The 22181-nt window shown below is 46.2% G+C and overlaps 8 protein-coding genes across 8 annotated transcripts; 2 read left to right on the forward strand and 6 right to left on the reverse strand.

The window, feature by feature from the left end:
- Nucleotides 1-459: 459 nt before the first annotated feature.
- Nucleotides 460-3116, forward strand: N7481_008394 (DUF3435 domain-containing protein; the record flags this gene model as incomplete). The annotated part of the gene is given in 6 exon segments (XM_057267613.1): nt 460-932; nt 988-1255; nt 1311-1633; nt 1692-2068; nt 2142-2788; nt 2802-3116. 6 exon segments carry the CDS (start codon nt 460-462, stop codon nt 3114-3116), a joined length of 2403 nt encoding a protein of 800 aa, XP_057121814.1.
- A 296-nt stretch (nt 3117-3412) lies between these two features.
- On the reverse strand, nt 3413-3724 carry N7481_008395 (uncharacterized protein; the record flags this gene model as incomplete). Its single annotated transcript, XM_057267614.1, has 1 exon — nt 3413-3724. The coding sequence occupies one exon, from the start codon at nt 3722-3724 to the stop codon at nt 3413-3415; it is 312 nt and encodes a 103-aa protein (XP_057121815.1).
- Nucleotides 3725-3967: 243 nt separating this feature from the next.
- N7481_008396 (uncharacterized protein) lies at nt 3968-5173 on the reverse strand (the record flags this gene model as incomplete). Its single annotated transcript, XM_057267615.1, has 1 exon — nt 3968-5173. The coding sequence occupies one exon, from the start codon at nt 5171-5173 to the stop codon at nt 3968-3970; it is 1206 nt and encodes a 401-aa protein (XP_057121816.1).
- A 2295-nt stretch (nt 5174-7468) lies between these two features.
- Nucleotides 7469-8853, reverse strand: N7481_008397 (uncharacterized protein; the record flags this gene model as incomplete). The annotated part of the gene is made up of 2 exons (XM_057267616.1): nt 7469-8607; nt 8649-8853. The coding sequence occupies 2 exons, from the start codon at nt 8851-8853 to the stop codon at nt 7469-7471; spliced, it is 1344 nt and encodes a 447-aa protein (XP_057121817.1).
- A 1365-nt stretch (nt 8854-10218) lies between these two features.
- Nucleotides 10219-12042, forward strand: N7481_008398 (uncharacterized protein; the record flags this gene model as incomplete). Its single annotated transcript, XM_057267617.1, has 6 exons — nt 10219-10556; nt 10615-10765; nt 10826-11255; nt 11307-11411; nt 11466-11828; nt 11879-12042. 6 exons carry the CDS (start codon nt 10219-10221, stop codon nt 12040-12042), a joined length of 1551 nt encoding a protein of 516 aa, XP_057121818.1.
- Nucleotides 12043-16371: 4329 nt separating this feature from the next.
- N7481_008399 (uncharacterized protein) lies at nt 16372-17013 on the reverse strand (the record flags this gene model as incomplete). Its single annotated transcript, XM_057267618.1, has 2 exons — nt 16372-16775; nt 16842-17013. The coding sequence occupies 2 exons, from the start codon at nt 17011-17013 to the stop codon at nt 16372-16374; spliced, it is 576 nt and encodes a 191-aa protein (XP_057121819.1).
- Nucleotides 17014-18820: 1807 nt separating this feature from the next.
- On the reverse strand, nt 18821-19792 carry N7481_008400 (uncharacterized protein; the record flags this gene model as incomplete). The annotated part of the gene is made up of 1 exon (XM_057267619.1): nt 18821-19792. One exon carries the CDS (start codon nt 19790-19792, stop codon nt 18821-18823), a length of 972 nt encoding a protein of 323 aa, XP_057121820.1.
- A 1639-nt stretch (nt 19793-21431) lies between these two features.
- Nucleotides 21432-21710, reverse strand: N7481_008401 (uncharacterized protein; the record flags this gene model as incomplete). Its single annotated transcript, XM_057267620.1, has 1 exon — nt 21432-21710. One exon carries the CDS (start codon nt 21708-21710, stop codon nt 21432-21434), a length of 279 nt encoding a protein of 92 aa, XP_057121821.1.
- Nucleotides 21711-22181: the final 471 nt, after the last annotated feature.

Below are 22181 nucleotides of genomic sequence, written 5' to 3' on the forward strand. Positions count from 1 at the left end.
ATCTTCGGCGTCATTCGACGCCGAAAATGGCGTCGTTGGCCCCGGGGGTTCCTGCCACGACCATGGTTGCCATCCGCGCACGCACCCGCTAATGCAAGGCCGACCCACCCAAGGCGCCCAAGCGTCTCTGATGTTCCGATTCCAGTCCGCAGTCCGTTCTACCCTCAGCTCCATGCCACCGAGCATGGATTATCCACAAGGGCGCTACGGCACCGCAGATGAGTCGTCGCGAACAGTCACTGAAACCTATAAGTTGAGATCGGTCGTGCCGATGGAGTCCACTCACCCTTCACTTACATCGTTTGTCTGACCGCTCTCTGAACGCCTGCACTTCCTCCCATTCGATACAAACTGCGGTTGACCTTTTGAGCACTGGGATTTGCTCAATAGCCAGAGCCGAAGTCCATTGTGATTATTTTTATTCATCCATTTCCGCGTCCACAGAGCTAACAGATACAGATGGCAACGAACCGCGACCTCAGTTACGACGACAGCGCAGATTCCGGATCACCTCAAACAGAATCCGACACTAGTAGCTCTGACTGGGAAGCTGGTTTCGCCAATCCAGATTTCTCTTCACTGCGCTGCAGCAGAAAAAGATCTCGACCTCAGGCTAACAATGGGACACGCAAGAGTCCTGCAGAATGCATTTCTAGCAGCGACTCCGACAATGGTGTAACCTCTAATACTTTGCACAAAAGGGTGAAATATCGAGTTGCTAATCCTCAAAACAATTCAACCGAGAGTCAAATGGGGTCTAATATCACAGAGAACATCTTGAGCTCCGATGACTCTGATGGGCTCGACAGTGAGGACAGTTCTGAGACTGATCCAGATATTGATTCAGATGATACGATCTCTGAAAGTGAGGATGATGGCTACGCCGATACGACCAAGGAGAATGTAGCAGGAATGTGCGATCTTTGGGAAAGGTATGTGTGGAAACGCCATCAAAAATGGAATTCTTGCCAACTGACGCCTGAACAGATTTTGTCGGAAGCAGCATAAGAAAGGCGGTACTGGCATCCACTTCCAGTGGGCGAATCCAAATAACGCTCTGAAAGCAGCTGGTAAAACCGAATTCACACGTTTCTTGCGCTGGCGCTTAAAGGTCCGGCGCGGTAGGAACGGCAGACAGGCGAAAGGAGTCAAAAAGGCTAGTACCCTGGACACCAATTGGAAGAACTTTCTTCGACATTACGAGAAAGTCAACAAGAAACCAATGGATGGGAGTCTGGGTCGAAGGATGAGAAAGGTTTTCCATCTGCCCGTGTCTCTTCACATGATGATATTAATCTGTTCTTGTGCAGAGTATTCGAAGCATTGTCCTACGAGCAGGACTGGATACCGAAGAGAAAGAAAAGACGCCGATGTATATCGAGGATTTGGTTCCTCTCCAGGAAACAGTGCTTCGAACTATGGAAAAAAGGTTCTATAGCGGATTGCAGAGAATGCAGCAGTGTCTGTACAATCTGATGGCTTGCTTTACTGTGAATCGAATTAATGCCATGCGAAATTTGCAATACAAGCATATACTTTGCTCAATCCAACGTGATCCTAAAGGGGGTCCGCCGCGGATCTTGTTGGAGTTTACTTACAAGTTCACGAAGAAATACCTCAAAATCACTCAAGGGTATAGCCTGTCTACAATTTTCCAATATTGTGACTGACATTGTAATTTTTTTTTCTAGGAATACTTTCCTAATTCCTGAGATCATATATGACCCGTTTTTGATGTTAAGTCCGCATACCTTCTTGCTAGGTATGTTGTTCCACGACGACGCCTTCCGCGCTCCTGGTATCCGCTCTATGGGCGATCTGAGGCGCCTATTTCTGGAGGGTGATCGGCAGCAGATGGAGATACCACTCAAGCCTGAAAAGTCTGAGAATTATGTGTTCTGCAAAATTAAAGGGATCAAAGGCCAAATAAAATGCCATCGTAATCAACCCATCTCGAAGAGCTCACTATCTAGCCAATTTCAAACGTTTGGAGAAATCACTGGGTTCAAATGGAGCCTATTCACACATCGCTTTAGATACGGTGGCGGAACTATCTTGAACGAAAGCGGTAAGTTTTCTCATGCCTGACATCTACGATGAAAGTCAGCATAGGGTGACTGATCTCGGATTAACTTTTGTAGGGCTCGTCAGCGACGCACAACAAAACTTGATCATGAAACATACCGACATTCAGACTTTCCTCAATTACTATCTGCCACGGCGTATTGGCACGGACATGCAGTCTTTGATGCGGGGCTTAGAGCCTGATTCTGCGATGATGCGTGCAGTCACTAGGATAGGAAGGTGGATTGACACGCGGAGGCCTCGTGAGCTCACTAATGAGCAGAAGGCAAGAGTCGAAGGGAATTTTGAACTGCAGGAAGCTATCGCAAAACGGGACATTTTCTCTGAAAAGCTTTATCGAGGCAAGAAAAAGAGTACTAAACAGCTCGAAAGGCTCGACCAGTTGAAAAGGAATGTCACAAATACGCGTAACAGACTACTTTACGACCTTCGAAAGCGTGTGAGGGAAGACTTTGATAACCAGCAGGCTGTTATTGACATCGAAAGACAACTCACTGGAAGTGCACTCTGTGAACAAGAAACAAAAGAGATACTTCGTGTGGAGGAACATATGCTCCCCAAGCAAATCTTTTTGCTGGAAAAATTGACGACTTGGCCGACGACCACATCTGTGGAGGCGGAGTGGATGCGTCGAAATGAGGCCGTAGAGGCTGTTCGGATGTATTGCGATGTTCTCGAGGGGGGGGCCACGCCGAGGTCGACGGTATGCGAAACAGCCGACTGCCGCGAAGAATGATACAACTATGGGCAGCGATAGCGACTATTCTCCGCCCTGCGCAGTCACTGGAGCACCCTTCATATCAGCTGAGGAAAGAATACTGGAAGCAGAAACTTCAATAAGAGCAGATACGAAACCATTGGCATGCTTCCAATGCTACGGAATGAAACACTACTCTCGCCATAAGCATCTTCTGCGTCATTTTAGAGCCTCACACTTGAATGACCGTAAATGCAACCAGTGCAACGAGGTTATTGAACATGAGATGGGCCTGCGCCGACATATGCAGGATAATCACGGATTGAAGACCTAGCAAAGTTCTGTTTTAGCCAGAAATAATTGCTCATACAAATACCAACCTTCCAACGGAAGCACCCTTGATCAGGTTGATCTTATATACTTAATAAATGAAATTTCCGTAATAAAGAAATCATTGTTCAAAAGAAAAGCTGATTTTCGGATAGAAATTTCTCATTACTACTATACTAAACTGTATTTTTCAACCAAGAAATCAACATAAATCCTGATGCCTCGCGTGTGCTCAGGTACATGTAGGAAGAGGCAGTAGGACTAACCAATCAGTACGTAAAGGGAACATCATAAATCTTGCTACGCCATCGCCGCCCCGACACAAAGATTAAAAATAATCGACCCGTCCTGTGCTGCCACGTCGTTGATTCTCAGCCTCTGGATGACCCTTCCACTCAACACAATACTCAATCTTTCCTCTCCGTTCTCGCTTCTCGAGTAACTGCACGTCAAAATATTTCCCTCGATAGCTCGCCTCAAAGTCATGGATGAGATCTGAACTGATGTGGCAACGAGGTCCTCGACCTTGTTCGGAAAGACCACGATATGGCCCTTGACGTGCTTCCGGTAGCTGAGGCCTGACGGGGTCAGGTTACCAACAGCGGACTGCATGTCTCTGGACCATTGCGGTTTGTCTATCGCGACTTTCCAGTGCCGCTCAGAGTAGTGAAAGCCATAAGGTGGGTGAAGCGCTAGCGCGGCTCGAGCTACGCCCATCCGCAGTCAATTCCCGACTTGAATGAGAGGCTTCCTCGAGCCGAGTATCCTCCGCAGCCTGCCTGAATTTACGAACAGATAGTCTATTGTCTTCAGGGTCTCCCACACTTGCCCAAAGCCATGCAAGTTCATTTCCATTCAGATAAAAACGTGGCCAAGCGCTTCAAAGTCAAAGAGTATATTCGTTCCGGCTGGCCATTCCTTACTGGTTTTCGTCCATGCAAGGTGCAGAAGGCGCATGACTGATGTAATGGCCTGTGATCCAGACTTGTGGGCTAGACCGTTAATGCACAGCGTCGCTATATCCTGGTCCTCCGGACTCGACGCGGCGAGACTGATGATGGTGGCTGGCCATATCAACACTGGTGATAGGAACCCGGCTTTTGCCAGGTACGCCAGAAGGCGGAAACCGAGGCGGGATACTCGACGGACCTGATCCCTGGACTGCGTTGACTCAGGGTCCCGAAATTTGGTCGTGATTATGTGGCAGGCACAAGCGTAAAGGCAGTGCTCGGCGCAGGCCTGGTCTGCTAGCGACAAGCAAGGCCTGCCACCGCTATCCGGTGGATGATCTGGGTCGCCCATATGCGACGGCCACGCCTCATAAGGCCCAAGATAGTGCTGAAAGTTGCCCTCTAGCTTGTCCAGCCCCTCTAGCTTGTCCAGCTCAGACCTCCACGAAGGTTGGAGGGGCACAAGACGGAGGAGGACTGATAGCTTAAAGACTACATTGAATATGGGCGGCCGTAGACCGATCCAGAGGTTATGTTGCCACAAAACACAAGTGATCGGTGACGACTCCCATATATCGACGAGATCGTCCAGAGAGGAGTATTCCTCCAGGTAACACATGGGCCCTAGCCGGAAAGTGCTAGTAACGGCGACTCGGTATACCAGGCTCTCTAGCTGTAGAATGTGGCGCATGTCTCTCGGAGGCGAATGGGTGAAATGGCGGAGAAAGATGCTTCGCGCCGACTTGACATGTGTATCCGAGGGCGATCGGTACCCGTCGCCAAACTTTTCGAAAATGTGAAGTAGCAGCATGGAGCACAGGGCCCATTCCTGAGGTACTGGAGCAGAGTGGAGGTGTTGGCGCAGACTACCTATTGCCTGCGAGTGGTATTCTAGCGACAGGAGTCGCAATGGGTTCTCTGCAGACGGTAGTTGCTGCGCCAGTTGAGCAGCCCCTAGCGCCAGCCATGTGTATACATAAGAGGGAAACTCGGCCAGCAGCAGGAGTAAGGGGATAAAGATTGAGTAGTGATCGTCAAAGTAGGCGCCGTGAATTGCGCGGTTGGCATAGCACATCAGCTCCCAGGCAAACGCAGGTTGGATACCCGGCATGGTGGCACATATGCCAAGCACAGAAACGGTGCTAGGCCTCACTGTGCACAAAGTAGTCTCTCTACCATCCTGAGCTGCTGTCCGTCATCTGGGCCCGTGGCGGAAGAGGGCGAGGATGTAGGCCGCGGCCAAGTGCACTCTCCTTGACTTCGCCGTACACAGCGCCCGCAAGCCGGCCGCCTCTCGTCTCACTTTTTCTTGGCGTGGCGGCCTTTGGTCACACGTAATTAGCGCCGTTGGCATCAGGCAAGTTGCGCTGAGAGCAGGGGTCAAGGAACGTACAGGTAATGCAACCGCTTGTGGATCGCGACAGACTTGCCTTGGTCGAGTGCTCGACCATGCCACCCGACCACAGCTCAAAGTTTGCAAACATGTCTTAACTACGCAAGTGGTTGTTGAGGGAAGTTACGGTTTAGGGAAGACAATGTCAGGCCCTAGATAACTAGTGTAGTGGGGAGAAGCGGTTGATATAGGCAAAATGCTACGATTGGTCGATTCTAGAATAGCAGGCTAGTCCCTTCTGGATTGCTGAGGTAGATATCTTCGTTTCAGAGACTAGGAATAGCTTCAATACACATTCTACGTTCTCGCATTTCGTCCCTGCTCTCTATACAGATTGCTGCATGGTGGTGGTGGTGGTGGTGGTGGTGGTGTTCGATGCCATCTCCGACGTCCCATTCGACCCGCATGTATCCAGTTGCTAAATTTTTCATGTTCATGATTGTAAAAAGATGGTCTGCCCCAAGTTTTCTCTTATTGGCCTCATTAGTCTCCACCAAGAGCATTTCTGTTTCTTTCCACCGGCCCTCTTTCATGAAGGTGGCGAATCTGGCGATCCTACCCTGATTCTCGAAATCGGCTTAAAAAGGCACTATGTAAGTAGTTTAGCTCTTTCCTGACCTCACCGTCAGGGCGATAGGGCGGATAAAATAAGTAAGAGGCCCGCATTACGTAAAACTTCACCATTAAATGTAGCGTGTGTAGTATACCACCCTGAGAGGAGACCTACCCATATTACCGTCATCACCGTCTTCTAAATACGGGCAATAGAGAACTCGTCCTCGGATCGAGTTAATACCCCCTAAACTAGCTTTTTAACGCCTGGAAAATCGCTCTAATCACCTAGTCAAGTTTTCAGCGCGCTATAGTACAGTTCTACTGGTGGTAGTCGATAGCATTATTGGTATTTTTGGACGGCAGAATATTATCTTATCCAAGCGTACACTGCTCGACCCGGCGAGTTTTTTAATTGATATTATCTCACTGTACTCCGTACTGAGTGCGCAAAACTCGGTGGAATTCCCGAAAACCCTACGGTAGATCTCTATAAATCTTGTGTAGAAGACTATCCGGTGCCTTGTGCATCCCAAAGTCAGTTGTATACGTAGATGCCTTGAACCGTTCCATGCTATAAGGTTGGCTCCTCTATCAAATGTTCGCAAAGAGCCTAGAGCTTCGAAAATGAGCAATGTAATACTCGCAGATTTCTTCATTTATAATAAAATTATGATTAAGCTTCTGTTCTGGTCGTAACCAAATGCAAAGTGTGCGGCCAGCGGAGGGCTGTAGGTCAACGCCCTTGACATGGGGCGAGCCCAGTATGTCTGTATCTGTCAACGCGACAAATTACGGAATGGGCTAGTTTGCAGAGGAGCGAGAGAAAGTCAAAGGGAACAGACCAAATATGAATTGGTTAGACCAAAGAACCAAAGAAGGAACAGTCAAAAACAAAGAGCAAGATCCCAGTCGGTATAGCTGAGTGGTCGAGAGACCTTAACAACCTCGGATCGTTACCCACATAAGTTCCATACTAACGCATGAGAGAAATTAGATACGAAAATACCAATCCCATATAACACTGTAATGAATCAACCCGCTTTTCTTAAGACCATTGTAGCCGGGCTACAATCCATTACCTATACAGGTTCTGCGTCAAATGAAAGGCCATTTCCAGGTCGATATAGAACCGAGGTGATCAAGCTTGCCGATTTGGCGATAGTCAAATGCACGCAATAGTCACGGTTGAGCAGGTCAAAGCCGCGCCATTAGGAGTGCCCACGCTATTTTCTTCTTGATAGACGCGCAGGAATCCATTATCCGGGTTTCAGGATACCGATAAAACCGTGTCCCGGCCGATAAAAAACGAAGTGATCCAGCTTGCCGGCCTGGCTGTAGTCGAATGCAATGATGCGGTCATTGAGGTCAATTATTCCATGTCTGTTAGCTAGTCTCTCCTTTCTTCTCTAAGCTGAATAAAAACAGTTTGTGACATCGTCCTGTTGGATCTAAGCTCGGTCATAGCCCTTCACAAGTATAATCGGACTGGGTTGTGATTTGGATTGGCAGTCGGAGAGAAATGGTCGGGGTGAGGACATTTGTGCCCGGCGTGTGGTAAGATAGGGTAAGATCCAGAGAGTAAATACGAGACATCAGACACGAGTGGAAGGTCGGAACAAAGGTCTTCGAATGTGGCAGACTGACTGGAATAACCACCGATGCGGTATAATAAATGCCGCTATTAAACTCGGAAGACGGTCCAGTGGAGCTTTCGGAGCAAGTAGACTCTGTTGAGTCGCGGCGTTCGCAGCCAGATGTCGAGTGTTTCTGCCACTCTGCAGATCCGACACACATGGTAGAGAGAGGAACGGTCTCGTTGAAAAAGCCTTGCGAGAACGGCATGGCTCCAGACTGGCAAGGGAAATCTTCCCAAGGGGTGGCACTATAGAATGTGCTGGCTTTGAGCTTGCTAGTCATCGAGCCCAGCTTTGGTGGCAGCTCGTTTCCTACAGGGTTGAATAGCAATTGAAGAGTGGCCACAGTACTGACGGTGTCGCGGGCGTCGCAGCTATGAGGCAATAGACGGATCGGTTTTGGCTGCGCAGAAGAAGCAACCATTCGGCCCAGTTTGCCCCTTGGAAAACCACGTTTCACGCTTATTTCCTTGTGTGTGCAATAGTATGGGTGATCAAAAACATCGATAGGCGGCTCTTCTTCGACTGTTGGGATGATTCGAACCTTTTTGGCAAAGCTGGCCAATGCCTTGACTTGGCGCTGGTCTGTCGATGATCTCTTGAGCACTCCCACGCGGATTATATACGATATTTGGCTCATCTCAGGAGCCATATCGTCCAGCAACGTCCTTCCGTTACTAGCCAGCATTGGGTCTCCCAAAGTAGGCGGGATCATAGTGTGAGATTGGTGAATGGCATTGTACTTACGCTTGTGGGTGCACACTTGCGGCAGCAGTTGCTCGGGGATGACGAATTGGAAGGGGAATGAGTATTTGCGGCCAAGCTCGAACATGCGCGGAGTTGGATAGTCGCCGTATTCGATGGGCTGGCGAAGTTCCAAAAACATGTGTTGGGAGCCAGTTCGGCCAGGGCAGACGGCCCGTTCGACGGTGGTTCGTGAGGTACCTATATCGGCGTAAGTAACTGGCGCATTTAAATAGAGCTGTTTATCGGATACACCCTACCTTGTAGAACAATTTCAACCTCATTGAAGCGTGTTTCATGCTCAACTGTGACAGTGACGGTCCCCTCGATATGGTCCCCAGTCGTATATGAGCTGACAAGCCCAGGTTTCTGGCCAACAAGGTTAATGTCGATGTTTGGCTGCGAACGCCGAGTGAAGACATTTAATGTATCCGATCCCCGGCTAATAATTGAAGCGGCGACCATGGTGGCTAATTTCTTTGAGCAAGAAGGTGCAAGAAGGAGCAAGAGGGGGAAGAGGAGGAAGTGGTGAGGAGGGGCCAGGGGGAGAAACAGTAGCACGAAGGACCCTAGACCCGTGCCAGGTATGTGTAGGTTGGTTTGAGTTTAAGGATAATTAATTATACCCGGCTTGATGTTGTTGCCTTTTTTGAGCGAAAGTGTCAGAAGAAAGAAACAAAGTAATACAAAGTGGAGCCCGAACAACCGCGCGGTGTATACAAGGTGTCTGCACCCCGTGAGTGTGGAGTGGAAGGTCCCGTTTTATAGAGGAAAATGAAATGATGTGATCCTCCTCGTAGGATCTGATTTACAAATATATTCTGGAAATCTCGGTCTATGCTCGCGCCCTTGGGTTGACATTCCGTTTGTCGTTCAAGACCTCGCCGCGCCCTTAGAAGAACCAATCATTTGCAACTTGATTCGCTTCATTCCCGTGGAATGATGGATTAGGTCACACTAACTTTATCCTTCCCCTCCCTCTTGAGGCAGAGCATCAAGCTCAGCGCAACGGTGGGTCGAACCAGGCCGGAACGGTCGGTGGACTGCCCTTACGCCGACAAGCACTCCCTTCGAGGCTCCACTTGGAGGAAGCACAACCGTGGTGGCCCACTCAGGGTTCCCCGATCGGAGCTGCGAAGACGCCCTTCGGACTTATGTTGTTTTTATATGCTGGTATGCCAAGACAGCAAATACGGAGAACTGATCCTAACCACTATCCCTAGTGTCCCATTCAGCTCCAGTGAAGGTACTACATACTTCGGCCGCGGGCAGGGCGGGGCGATTTCAGTAGTTCATGTTCGAGATTATCTCAACGGAAAGGTGTCTCGGGGCCCGCCAGCCGAAGTGGGTCCCAACTTCGGCATGATCGACTGATACCGATTTTCAATGATTCAATTACTTTTCAATAAACCTTGGAAAGAAGAACTAAGAGGTATTATGTTAGTAGTTTATTGCGATTTTGGGTCCTCTTTTTCATTTTGCATGACTCGTGGCAAGATGTACTACACTCTGCGAGACTACAGCAACGGGCCAATTAATCGATTGATTTTTTGAGTTTTGCTTTTTCTTTGGAAGGTTTAGCATCACGGTTACCGAGTGCCTCGCCGAACTCGGGGACGGGCCATTTAGCCGCTGTCTGCTCCGACGTTATCAGCCAGAATGCGGGGTAATCTCTGGGGTTGGCGGAAGGTTTTGGGGCCTTGACACTGAAACCTTAAAGCCTGCTAGCAGATAGATAGAGGCATATAGACTTGAAATAGAAATGAGAATCCTCGTCTCCTCGATAATTTCTTCCGTCTGTTTCAAATCCACTTCTGGAATCGCTACAACATGACTGTGGACAAGATTGAACTGCCACTGGAACCGGCCTCTGAAAATGCCGAGAGTTATAAGATAGGGGATGCTCAGCAAGTCAATGAGCTTCGCCGTGATTTGAGACCCAGTCATGTTTTTATGTTCTCTATCGCATGCTCTATCGGAACGGGCCTCGTCATTGGGTCCGGACAGGCCTTAGCTAGGGGTGGTCCAGGCAGCTCTCTGCTCGGATATGTCATCATAGGCTCTGTGGTCTTTTCGGTCATGACGGCACTTGGTGAAATGGCAACTTTTCTTCCGATGAATAAAGGATTTGGTGGATATGCCACTCGTATGGTTGATCCGGCTCTGGGGTAAGAACTGGAAATTAATTTCCGTACTCTGATCTAAGACCGCTAATTCTAAATAAAGCTTTGCGACCGGATGGAACTATTTTTTTAAATATATTATCGCCGCTCCCACAAATCTTACCGCTGCTGGGCTTGTCATTGAGTACTGGAGACCCGACTTAAACGTGGCGATTTGGATTGCAGTATTTGGGGTTGTTGTAGTCACCATCAACGTAAGTAAACGCGCCGATATTTAAGATGACGAATGTATTTCCCTAATTATGAATATTCAGCTGTTTAACGTGAGAGTTTTCGGAGAGATTGAGTTCTGGGCGGGAGGTATTAAGGTCTGTATAATGATTATACTGATCTTGACCTGCTTTATTGTTGCTGTTGGTGGAGGGCCAAATCACCATGTGTCTGGATTTGGGTATTGGAACAGTCCAGGGGCATTCGCAGAATATATCCTGACCGGCCCCAAAGGTCGACTTCTGGGGTGGTGGGCGTGTATACGTCAAGCCTGTTTTGCATTTACTGGGACCGAGGTCGTCGGTATGACATTTGGAGAGATGTCGGATCCTCGGAAAAATGTCCCTCGTGCTGTGAAGCAGACATTTTGGAGAATCTTTTCCTTCTACATCCTTGGGATCCTTGTCCTTGGAATGGCTCTTCCTTACGATAGCAGTGATCTTCTCAGTGCGACCACCAGTTCGACTAGTGCTGGTACGTTGACTTCCGTCGTTGACAAAAGCTCTTTTTCCTAATATGGAGCAGATGCAAGTCCATTTGTCGTTGCTATCAGAAATGCTGGTATTAAAGTTTTGCCCGATTTTACCAACGCATCTCTTTTGGTTTTCACCTTGAGCGCAGCAAGTTCAGGTGAGTCTATACTGGCTCTGTCAAGCGTATAGAATAATAATAATAGATATAAAGATATCTACTGCGCATCTAGATCCCTTTACGGACTTTCTCGCGACCGACAAGCCCCCGCTATATTTTCAAAAACAGTCGGAAAGGGAATTCCGATATTTGCAACTTCCATCTCAGCTGCCTTCATCGCAATCGGTTTCATGAATGCGAGCAAGTCATCCTCGTCAGTCTTCGACGACCTTGTATCATTAGTGACAGTCTTCGCTGGCTTGAACTGGCTGGCCATATTGGTATCACATATAGGCTTTCGTCGAGGACTTGCTCGACAAAATATCGCGGTGTCTGAGCTTCCATACGTCGGGATTTTACAGCCATATGCAAGCTACTATTCACTTGCTGTTACAATGACTGTCCTTTTTTTCAATGGTCAGTTGTCCAATCCCAGGCGAGCAATTTGTCTACTAACGAGGACGTAGGGTATAACGCATTTATCCCTCACTTCAAGATAGATATTTTCATTCTCAGCTACCTCGGGATACTTTTGTTTATTCTTAATATCCTTTTGTGGAAGTTCTGGAAAAAGACCAAGCGTGTGCGAGGATCCACGATGGATTTGGTCACAGGTCGTAGAGATGATTAACTGGATTTCGGTTCCATTTTTCGCCTGAATGACATCCACTACAGGGGCGCAGTAGTAAAGTCCTTCCTTATCAACTTTGATCACTGTCGGGACATATCCTTTTATCAGAACAAGCTAGCGTTTGATAGATCACATTTCTTGTATGTAACCTTGCGCTAAGCTGCGACTCCGGCGTATGGGATTCAGGGGTAGTTTTTGTTGTCCAGGAGAAAGATAAGATCTTGGTGGCGAGTTCAAAAGTTGCAAATGTGAGGATACATAGTGAAGCATCATTTTGAATATTTCACTCCCTGTGCCTAATGCACTGGCAAGTTCGAAGAGCCTTGTAACGACCTTGATATCACTTTCATCCTCCAGCAGAAGATGATCAAGCGTGTTTAAAAGCTTGTAAAGGCAGATGATTGAGAGTGGTTCCATCTCATACTTCTTTCCAAAATCGTGAAGTCGCAGATGGAGTAAAAGCGTGTCACGGTGTTTGCATAAAAAGTCCCGCAGCCCACACTCGGGGTCAGAAGGTATCTTGATAAGATTCGAAATTAACCTTTCTGACTCAGCAAGAACGATAGACATGTTTAAGAACATGTTGTTCTTTAATAGAGGGTTCTTCCCTGCCTCTGCGGTGGCGAAGTGGTCGAAGTGGTCAAAACAGTAGTCATGGTCAGTCCCGTCTTCCCCGGCGTCACCGACTGATTTCGAAACCCCGACTGAATAGTCACCGGTATAGAGATATTCGCACACTTCTGCAAAAATATCTTCAATGTTTTCTTCTATTCTAATATGAGTTGAATCGCTTCTGATTGGGCCAAAGACGGATTCCAGATTCTTCAAAAGTTTCGCGTGGATATAAAATTTTTCCCACTCGGGCCGACCTGGAGAGAAATGACAGGAGACTCGAAGATGCTTCATAAATCCTTGAATGAGACTTTGAATTTCAGATTGTAGATTAATTACTGACCTTGGATCGTATTCCGACATTCTGATGGCTGCACTTGTTGTGAATGAGCGACATAGCATTCTACATAAATGCGCGAAGATGTAGTTTAAACGATCTCTGTCAACCCTGATGTGAAGAAGCGGAACAGGGCCCAAAATGGAACAGGGCCCAAAATGGAACAGGGGCCAGAAATGGAAAAACCACTAAGCCACATTAGTCAGGTATTGAGCAATGCCTTGATTGAGTAGAAAAAATCTTCGGACAATAGAACCATCACTTTGGTCATAGCCTCTAATCGCCTGATAGAATTTCAGAAAATACTCCATCCTATCAATGACTGCAGATTTGGAACAGCGGAGCAGATGCATCCTGTGTTGTAAAGATAGCCGATATACGGCACTCTGACACAAAGCCGGCAGTATTCGCTCCCGCTCAGAGTTCTGTTCCGGAACATGTCTCTGAAACAGACCGCGCCTTGGGGTAAATACATATTGCTAGTATATCGCTGATTTTGCTTCTTTGTCGCAGCCATTAACTTTCCACGCTTTCCCGACCGGCGCTAGATTTATCTCGACAGAAGCGGCTTGTTTTGGAGAGGGCCAAGTAAGTTCTCGGAAACTTTAACATGGCCTAGTAACATTCTCATGTAATTACTTCTAATAGGTTGCGATATTTTTGTTGGCTTTTGTCTTTCCACGGCAAGCTCATATAAATATGGCTGGAAAGCCTCGCAGTCAATCGAAAAAAGCTGGCGTGGAGAAAAAAATATATCCGGCAAAAGCGTGACCGGCGCAAGCTCAATCTCGAGAAGAAGTCGCATGAGTACAGCGAACTGTGCGGGGCCGATGTTTGCCTGGGTATCCGAATCCGAGATTCAGGGCAGGTTTATATTTTCTCAGCAGACCACTCCGGATTTTGGTCGTTTCTCGGCCGTAAATTGGTATTTCACTCCGAAAGACTTCTCTGTCGCCATCGCTTGGACTCACTTTACTAGAAATCTTACTATCCAGCCCCAATCCAAAGGAGTCAGAGAAACCTTTAGATGCTTTGATAGGGTTTCATTCATAGTTCCCCGCGCGGTGTGGGTGGAAATATACCAACTACATTCCCAGATCATGCGAAGGAAGAGAATTGTCTAATGAAACTCATCTCTCATACCATGTTGAACTTCATTATTCGTATTGGTAAATATTTCGACATTTGATGCTCTAAGAGTTTTTTTTTTTTTCAAAGTGCGCACCTGTACGACCTATTGAGATTTATATAAATTCTCTGCAATGATTGAGATATACCGTATGGGGTCTAGACGAATCCCATTCGTTCTTATTACGTGTTGCCAAAGAATGCTCGAATGCCCGGAGCATGATCGGTCTGGGGCTTTCATCTATAACATGTAACATTTCAATAGAAAAGCCTCATGGATATTCAGTACTGTAAAGGCTGAGATCATAAAACAAAATTTAAATCCTCAAAATATATAACTGTGTCTTTTCAACCAAGAAATCAATATGAACCCCGATGCCTCGTGTGTGCCCAGGTACGAAGACGCAGCACGACTAACCAATCGGTAAAGAGGACATCATAAATCTTGCTACGCGATCGCCACCCCAACACAAAGATTAAAGATAATCGACCCGTCCTGTGCTGCCGCGTCGTTGATTCTCTGAACTTCTGAGCAGGACAACCAGAAGTTCCATTGCTGCTTGACCCATGGTAAGCTTTCACAATGGAAAAATTGGTCTCGCTTCTTGCAAATGACCATCAATTGTTCCTCTGAAGTATACCATCCTTCATCATCAATACAGCGTTTACACAGGGTGTGGAGATTGATCCGACGCTTTGAAGGAAGGCAAAAAGACCACAATGCGACAATGAATGATCCAGGGTCGCGAGGAAGCATTTTGATGTTGATTCCTTTCGTATCATGCTGGTGGCATGAGACACATGACCACGATATGACACCCCTCATGCTATAGAGAACATAAGTGAGTTTGTGATACCTGCATCTGATTGATGTACATATACTGACTCTAGATAAAGATTTATTGTTCAAATATAGCGATGTGTGGTCTTACACTGGAAGAACGTCTATGGAGGTAAATAATAGGTAATCTCTACTTATATGAGCAAGTGTGGGCTAGTGACCCTGCCGCCTCAAAACATCAGACAGGTTCGGAAATGGAACAGAAAACAGAAACGGAACAGAAAACAGAAACGGAACAGGAAACAGAAATTGACAGGGAATAAAAACGGAAGAGGGTGCAGAAATTAAAATCAACTAAGCCATTTTAGAGCCCAAAAGTCCATCTAGTTTTGAGCCTGTTTGATTTTCTTTGTTTAGTAGTCGCAAGTAACAGAGCCTTAGCATTTTTACGTGCCTGCAGCTCTGTTTATATGTCTACAGCAACTTTATGTGGCAGCGAAACTATTATGTGTCTACATCCTTTTATATGGCCTCGGTGCTCTCTTTTCAGATTCAGTACCCGACAGCAATCTCATGGGCTATCTCTATAAAAACATGACTCACTACATCCATGTCATTGGTAGACAACATGGTGTCTCTCCGAGTAAGATAGATTACCAAATCGAGCGTCTGGAGGAGACGATCAAGTTTGCACTACCAGAAGACTCTAAGTGGCACGGAATATACTATCACCAAGGTCGCAAACGAGCCCACCCTTCCTGGTTGCGAGAAGAGCTCATCTTTGCATTTATGGGTCGCAAAGGTCTGAAGCGCTTGGATGAGATATGGTATCAGACTTGGGTATTTGCGATCAATTTGAAGATTGAAGGAAGTTTTACAGAAAGCCTCATACAAAACCTCCTGACGCTACACATGACGGTGGAAAGGATGGAAAGTACAGATGGAGGACGGCTCGATGCATTGACAAAGTGTATACTCCAGTTGAGAGACCAAATTCCATGGTTGGAAAATGGGCAAGCAGGAAAGGAAGATTCTCAAGGTTTCCGGTGTTTTGGAAAACGATTTGAAGTTGGAAGACATATCTGATGGAAAGAACTATCATTTTTAAAGAGACGCTGCACTAGAAATAAATCATGTGAAGAGAAGTGTCGCTGCGTTCTTTAGATATTTCTTGTATTCTAGGAGCAAGGAATGAACATATTTGCTCTCATTTAAAATAGCCTGTTCTAAGTCGCAACAAGGAAAGGTAACTGCTGGCTTGGGTTGGTGATTTAATAAGACGCATTGAAATCATACTGACATGCATGAAGGAATTTCATTTCGATAAAAGAGCAGACTTCAATACAAAATTTAAAGACCCAATTGTAAACTAAACGACGAAGTATTTGAACCTGAAAATGGAAAACAGTGCAGTAATCCAATTGCATTTCAGCTTGGTCAACCAAAAAGCAAGTACTCCATGTAATCAGTATCAATCTGAGCAAGAGCTGCCGGAGGAATCAGATGTAGTAGCCGAGGCCGAGCCGGCAGTAGTAGCCAAAGATGATTCCGATTCAGTAGTTGAGGTCGAATCAGATGTAATCGTCGATGACGAGCCCGACTCAGCTGTTGACGAGTACGAAGCTGCGAGGCTCGAAGACGGACCTGCGCTTGTGCTCGTCAAGGGCTTATAGTCAGACGCGCTGCATGAACTTCCAGTATTGAGCCCATTATCAAGCTTGCATTTAGCTTTGTCGCCGTTCAGATTGGAGAAGATGACCTCTCCCGTCTTTTCTACCCTGATCCAAGCTTCATTTTTGCCGTCAACCTGTCCACATGCTGCGGCATCAACATAAGGCAAGCCAAGGCGAGTTTCACCAACGACCACAGTGAGGTCTGAGATAATTGTTATCAGCTATCCGATAATTAATCATGTCATTAAATTTGCTGTACAGTACAAACCTGAGCAGTCTTTTCCGTGAAGCGTTGCAAATGATGCGGAGTAGCCAGTGCAACCATGGACATCGTTGGTGTATATTTTGCACCCATGGTCTTCGTCGATGACCTGAAAGACTCCTCCTAGGCAAGTGCGCATAAAGATGCCAGTGATAAGTGCGGGGATTGCAAAATGCATGATGGAGTCGGTATCGGTGAGAATGAAAATTGGGATGAGCGGTGAAATATTATCTCATGGCATTGGATCCAGAAGCTATCCTTATATGTGAGGATTTCCTATTTTAATCTTGCGACATCAGTTACTCTGTCTAATTAGCTACTCTGTCTAATTCTTCCTGAGTTGGCTAGAAGAAAACCCATTCTAAATTGCGACGCCAATTTCGGTGCTGCAGCCCCACTCGAATTGGAACATGGCATGGAAGTGGAACATGGCATGGAAGTGGAACATGGCATGGAAGTGGAACATGACATCAACCCACTTACCCAAATAGGGTCATTGAGTCGAGATTGATGCTGGAGAGACAGCGTCGAGTACCATGGTGTATAATTGACATGCTCTCTGGCCTACTGGTAGGTAGAGTCTTTGGTTTGCATGTTGTTCAGTATGTCAGGAATTCCAAGCAACCCTAGACCTACTGGCCGAACTTGGCACCATCAATTTTGGGATTGTTGTGAGCCTGCTGGGACCTGTGAGTTTATTTGCTTCTTCTAGAAGCCTGCACTGCAGCTGATAGATAATGATTGAAAAGGCTGTAGTGCCACATTTCTACCATGCCTTGTATTTGGTAGAGTTTCTTCACGACTGGAGACTTTCAGCAAAGGGAACTTGTCAGATGGACGTGAGAATCACCGTTCCTGCAACTCAAATGTATGGCCTGGGCTTTTGCATCCTCTCTATTCTACATATTAACAGCCAATCTAGTGCTGCATGTACTCAGTGCTGGCTTGTTGTGGCCTCTGGTGGATACCCCTTGCATGGCAAAGATGGAAAATTAGAAAGGAATTCAAGATTGCTGGTTCAGCCGGGAGTGACTGCTTGCGGTCGATTTGTTGTTCCTGTCCCGTTCTTGTGCAGCAGGATAAAGAGCTACATCACCGAGTTGAGATAGACCGCGGGTACATTCCGGTTCAAGGAATGTCATTGCCGTCCACCCGCTGAGATAAATGACCTTTCCGGAGCCGTTATTGCTTTAATGTTGGTAATATATCGCAAGATGATATATTTCTACTCACTACCTTTGCTTTTCAAATTATTTTTGCTTCTTCCACTTTCTATGCGTGTTTCTAGATCGAATCTCGTCTCCTGATCTGTAGACAAAGGTCCATCTGTACGTTCTTTAATACCGTATAATGAAGCGTCCCTCGTGGAAAGTCACCTTCTCGTGGTGAGGGATGTCATTAAGTTAGACTGCAAGGTCTGACCGAAGCTGAGAACTTTCCAAATCCAAACTCAGGCGGAAACTCCTTTATTGGTTGTGACGACGCGGCGGGAAGCTTCAAAAGAACACGTCGACAGCTTCGCAACCGATCGTGACATATTGCCTCTGACCCTGCCCAATGTAACCTAAACCTCCTTAGAACTTCATATACAATATTTGACTGTCACCTATCGCCTACTCCATCAAAAAGGCATGTTCCACGTGACTACAATTGGGATCAGACGTGATATCAAGCTGCTTGAACTGAGTAAATGCATATTCGCTGAAGCTTTACATGCAAAAATTTCACTGTCTTCCATTCAATTTCTTCCATAGTTCATTTTGCTGCAGTATGGTCCTATTTGGCCAGAGAATTGAAAAGAGCTGCGTGATCGCACCGCAGATGCAATTGGTTGAACGCCACCGGTACACATGTACATTACCATTTTTTTCGTTCTGACGCGAGATTATAGAGACAGATATGATGAATTACTATCTGTTCAGCCCAACAAGTAATTTCACGCATAATATAATGTATTTTCCACAAATGAACACCAAGAGAAGAATCTAAAAGGCAGAGTAGAATCTAAAAAGGATGCTCCCTGCGTTCCTTCCCGCATCGTGGGTAGAAACCCTCCAGCGGAGCTCTGCCTGCTGAGTCTTGGGATGCCCTGTACCTAATTTATCTTTATAAGCCCGAAACGCTCGCTCATATAACTTGCTGGCTTTTCCAGACTTCGCCATAGCGTGATAAATGGCTGCCAGGTTGCTGACAGTGTCAATGGTGCACATATTACTCGGCCCTAACGTAGCTTCCCGGCCTCTTAAAGCCCGTTTATGCATTTTCAGGCCCTTTTTCCACCTTCCTTGTGCTTGATAGAGAGAACCTAGATTATTTATTGTCTCGAGTGTGAATATGTGGCCTTTCCCGAGGGTCTCAATTTCCCCTTTCAAAGCCAATGAATAAAATTTCTCGCCTTGCACAAAATTACCCTTGTAGCGATATAGAATACCAAGATCGTTCATAGTATTCAATGTGGAGAGATGTTTAGGACCAAAGACTTTAAGCTTCCCGGACAGGGCCGTATGGTAAAGCACTTCAGCCTCTTCCACTTTGCCCTCATGGGCATAGAAGCCTCCAAAATTATGCATCGTCATCAACGTAGATGGATGCTCAGTGCCGATCATCTCAAGTTTGCCTCTGAAAGAAGAGCTGTACATCAAGTCTGCTTCGCTTGATCGGGATTGCTGAGCGTAAAGTGTCCCGAGATTGTTTTTCGTATCAAGTATGGGTAGGCTATTTGGTACGAGTACCTTCTCGTAGCCTCTCAAGGCATGGAGATACAAAGCTTCCGCCTTTTCGTAAAAATGATGATCAGCGTGTTGATTGGCAAGTGCGACTAGGCTATCGAGCTTTGATAAATTATTGGAGCTCTCATTCCTCAAGGAATATCGAGACTGAGGGGGCAGTCCGGAAGGGCGTATTTCATCTGCACTTCCGACGTTTGCTTTGACCAGGGAGGTCAGTTTAAAGGCCATAGTGCTTGGTGAATAGAGCTGTGTTGAAACACAAGATGTAAAAAAGTGGTGTGCCCAAGCAGCTACTAGGAAAACGTTTTTCAATGGAAAGACAGCACAACATAATAGTAACAGATACCCTGATTGTTCATGCTTGGCATATTTTGGTCTCAGGATCCGGATCCATGAAGGTCCAGTATTGGAACATGTTCCACTTTGATAACAGCGCTAGATTGACAAAAAAAGTGGGGCACATCTACCACATGTGGAATTATACCGTTCCAAATGACCATGGGCAAAAAATTGTCTTAAATACGGATGCTGCCCTCCGTAGTTTTCAACCATCGACCTTGCAAGCTTCTTTTTATCTCTTTCCTGCGGTAGAATTTGCCTACATCAACTGGCAGACATGGCAAGATCGACAGTCCTACCTGATTTACTTTTCAAGGGTTGCTTAAGTGAAGAACAAAATGCGATAAAATGGATGCCAAAGTCAAAGTACGTAAATTGAACTCTGCATTAGGGTTTAGACACTTCCTTATCTCTGAGAAAATCTTCATAGGCATGCATTCCCCCATTATGAGCACCCCTCTAGAAAGTACCTGAGCTGTTGGAAAATCGAGCAGTCTGGTGAGGGGCAAATCAGCATAGGGAACTACTTTGGTTATTCCACTGTCATGATAAAGAAGTTAAGTTTTGAAGGCAATGCGACCGCATTCTCCAGACTGGGAACAGCTTCCCATACCAACATAGTTGGACTTTTGGAAGCTTTTTATGATGAAAAGATTTTATATTTCGTCTATATTTACTCTGGATTTGCTTTCGATTTGTCCCAAGTCGCTTCTACACCATCTGTGAGCTTCACCGAGCCGGAGTTATCTCACATTTCTAAGGGCATTTTAAGGGGTCTTCAATTTATTCATGAAAGTTTGAAGATAGGGCATGGCCGCATCAGCGGGCATAACATCCTTTTGTTTGAGAACGGCGACATCAAAATTGGTAGTTATACGTCTTCTGTTTCCCCATATTGTATCAAATCTGACCTCTTGCAGCCAATATCGGCGAAAGTATGCTCTTTCTAGGTCTTGACAAGAAGCTGGACCTTGAGAAAAGAATGAAACTCGACCTAGAAAATGTCGGCAACGTCATTACTGAGCTCAGCGAGTCTCGCACATCATGGAATCCAGCGACGAAAAATTCACCCTCCAACCTTTCCCAATTCGGAGTTCATTTTGTCAAAAACATCTCTTCAAGTTCTTATTCTTACATTTTTGAAGTGGGAAACTCTACCCTATCTCCTCTTACTCTATAAACAGCGGATTCGTGAACTAACAATATCTAGCACGCTTTTCTGCAGCAGGTGGACAATGAGATGGGAAGCTGGTCTCTTTTCAGACACTACTTGGAGACAGTAGCTCACTTTGGGGTCTGGGTAGAAAATCTAGGGCATGGATTGATATGATCTGGATTGCCAAATATGAGACTAAATAATAGAGATTGAATATTTATCTTGAGGTTATTAAATTGATCATTCTTCTCCAGTGCATAATTTCCAGTCAAGCAGGCTGCATTTGTATATCGACTTTATTCAAGGATTTGTATCTAGCGAACTACAATATTCTTAGGAAAATAAAGAGAGAAAAGATGCAATTAGCTAAGACTAAAAAGTAGGAGCCACATGTGCTTGCTTGGTGTCGTGTTCCAATTTGGTGTCGTGTTCCAATTTGGGGTCGTGTTCCAATTTGGGGTCGTGTTCCAATTTGGGGTCGTGTTCCAATTTGGGGTCGTGTTCCAATTTGGGATCGTGTCCCAATATGGGGTCGTGTTCCAATTTGGGATCGTGTTCCAATTTGGGGTCGTGTCCCAATATGGCATCATAGCCACATGCACGTACTCCCGCTTGCTTCCGCGGACGATCTTCATTATTTGAATTGATCATAATCAATCGCAGAAGTCGCGCTTATAACATAGATTCAGCATAATGATCTATGTTTTCTGGCACCTGGTCTCTGTTTGTATCACACTTATTATAGTACAATCTGGTAGGACAACGCCACTGCAGCCAGCTGGGCCTCGTGAAGATGTAGGCATTCAGACTCCGACTAGCACATCACACCTAATCTTGGGTGAAACTTTGCCGCAATACTTATTATCAAACAAGAGACCATCTACTTTTACGAGTACTGCATACTATGAGGAAGAATCTAGATTCAAGATCTCCGGAAGTGAAATATCTTCTGCCTTTTCCGCTGGATCCGAGATACAGCATGTCGAACAAGGACCGAGGTCTGTGTCATTCTACCTCATCAAGTCATAGTCATTGGAATCTAATTCTCACTTTCGACAGTACACCACAATCTCCCTGGCAAACTGCGCCTGCATATTATGTACAGACTTATGGCCAATGCTC

Source organism: Penicillium waksmanii, assembly GCF_028829765.1.
Source record: "Penicillium waksmanii strain IBT 27052 chromosome Unknown utg000007l:1.0-4314555.0:1.0-4317578.0, whole genome shotgun sequence".
Lineage (NCBI taxonomy): Eukaryota > Fungi > Ascomycota > Eurotiomycetes > Eurotiales > Aspergillaceae > Penicillium > Penicillium waksmanii.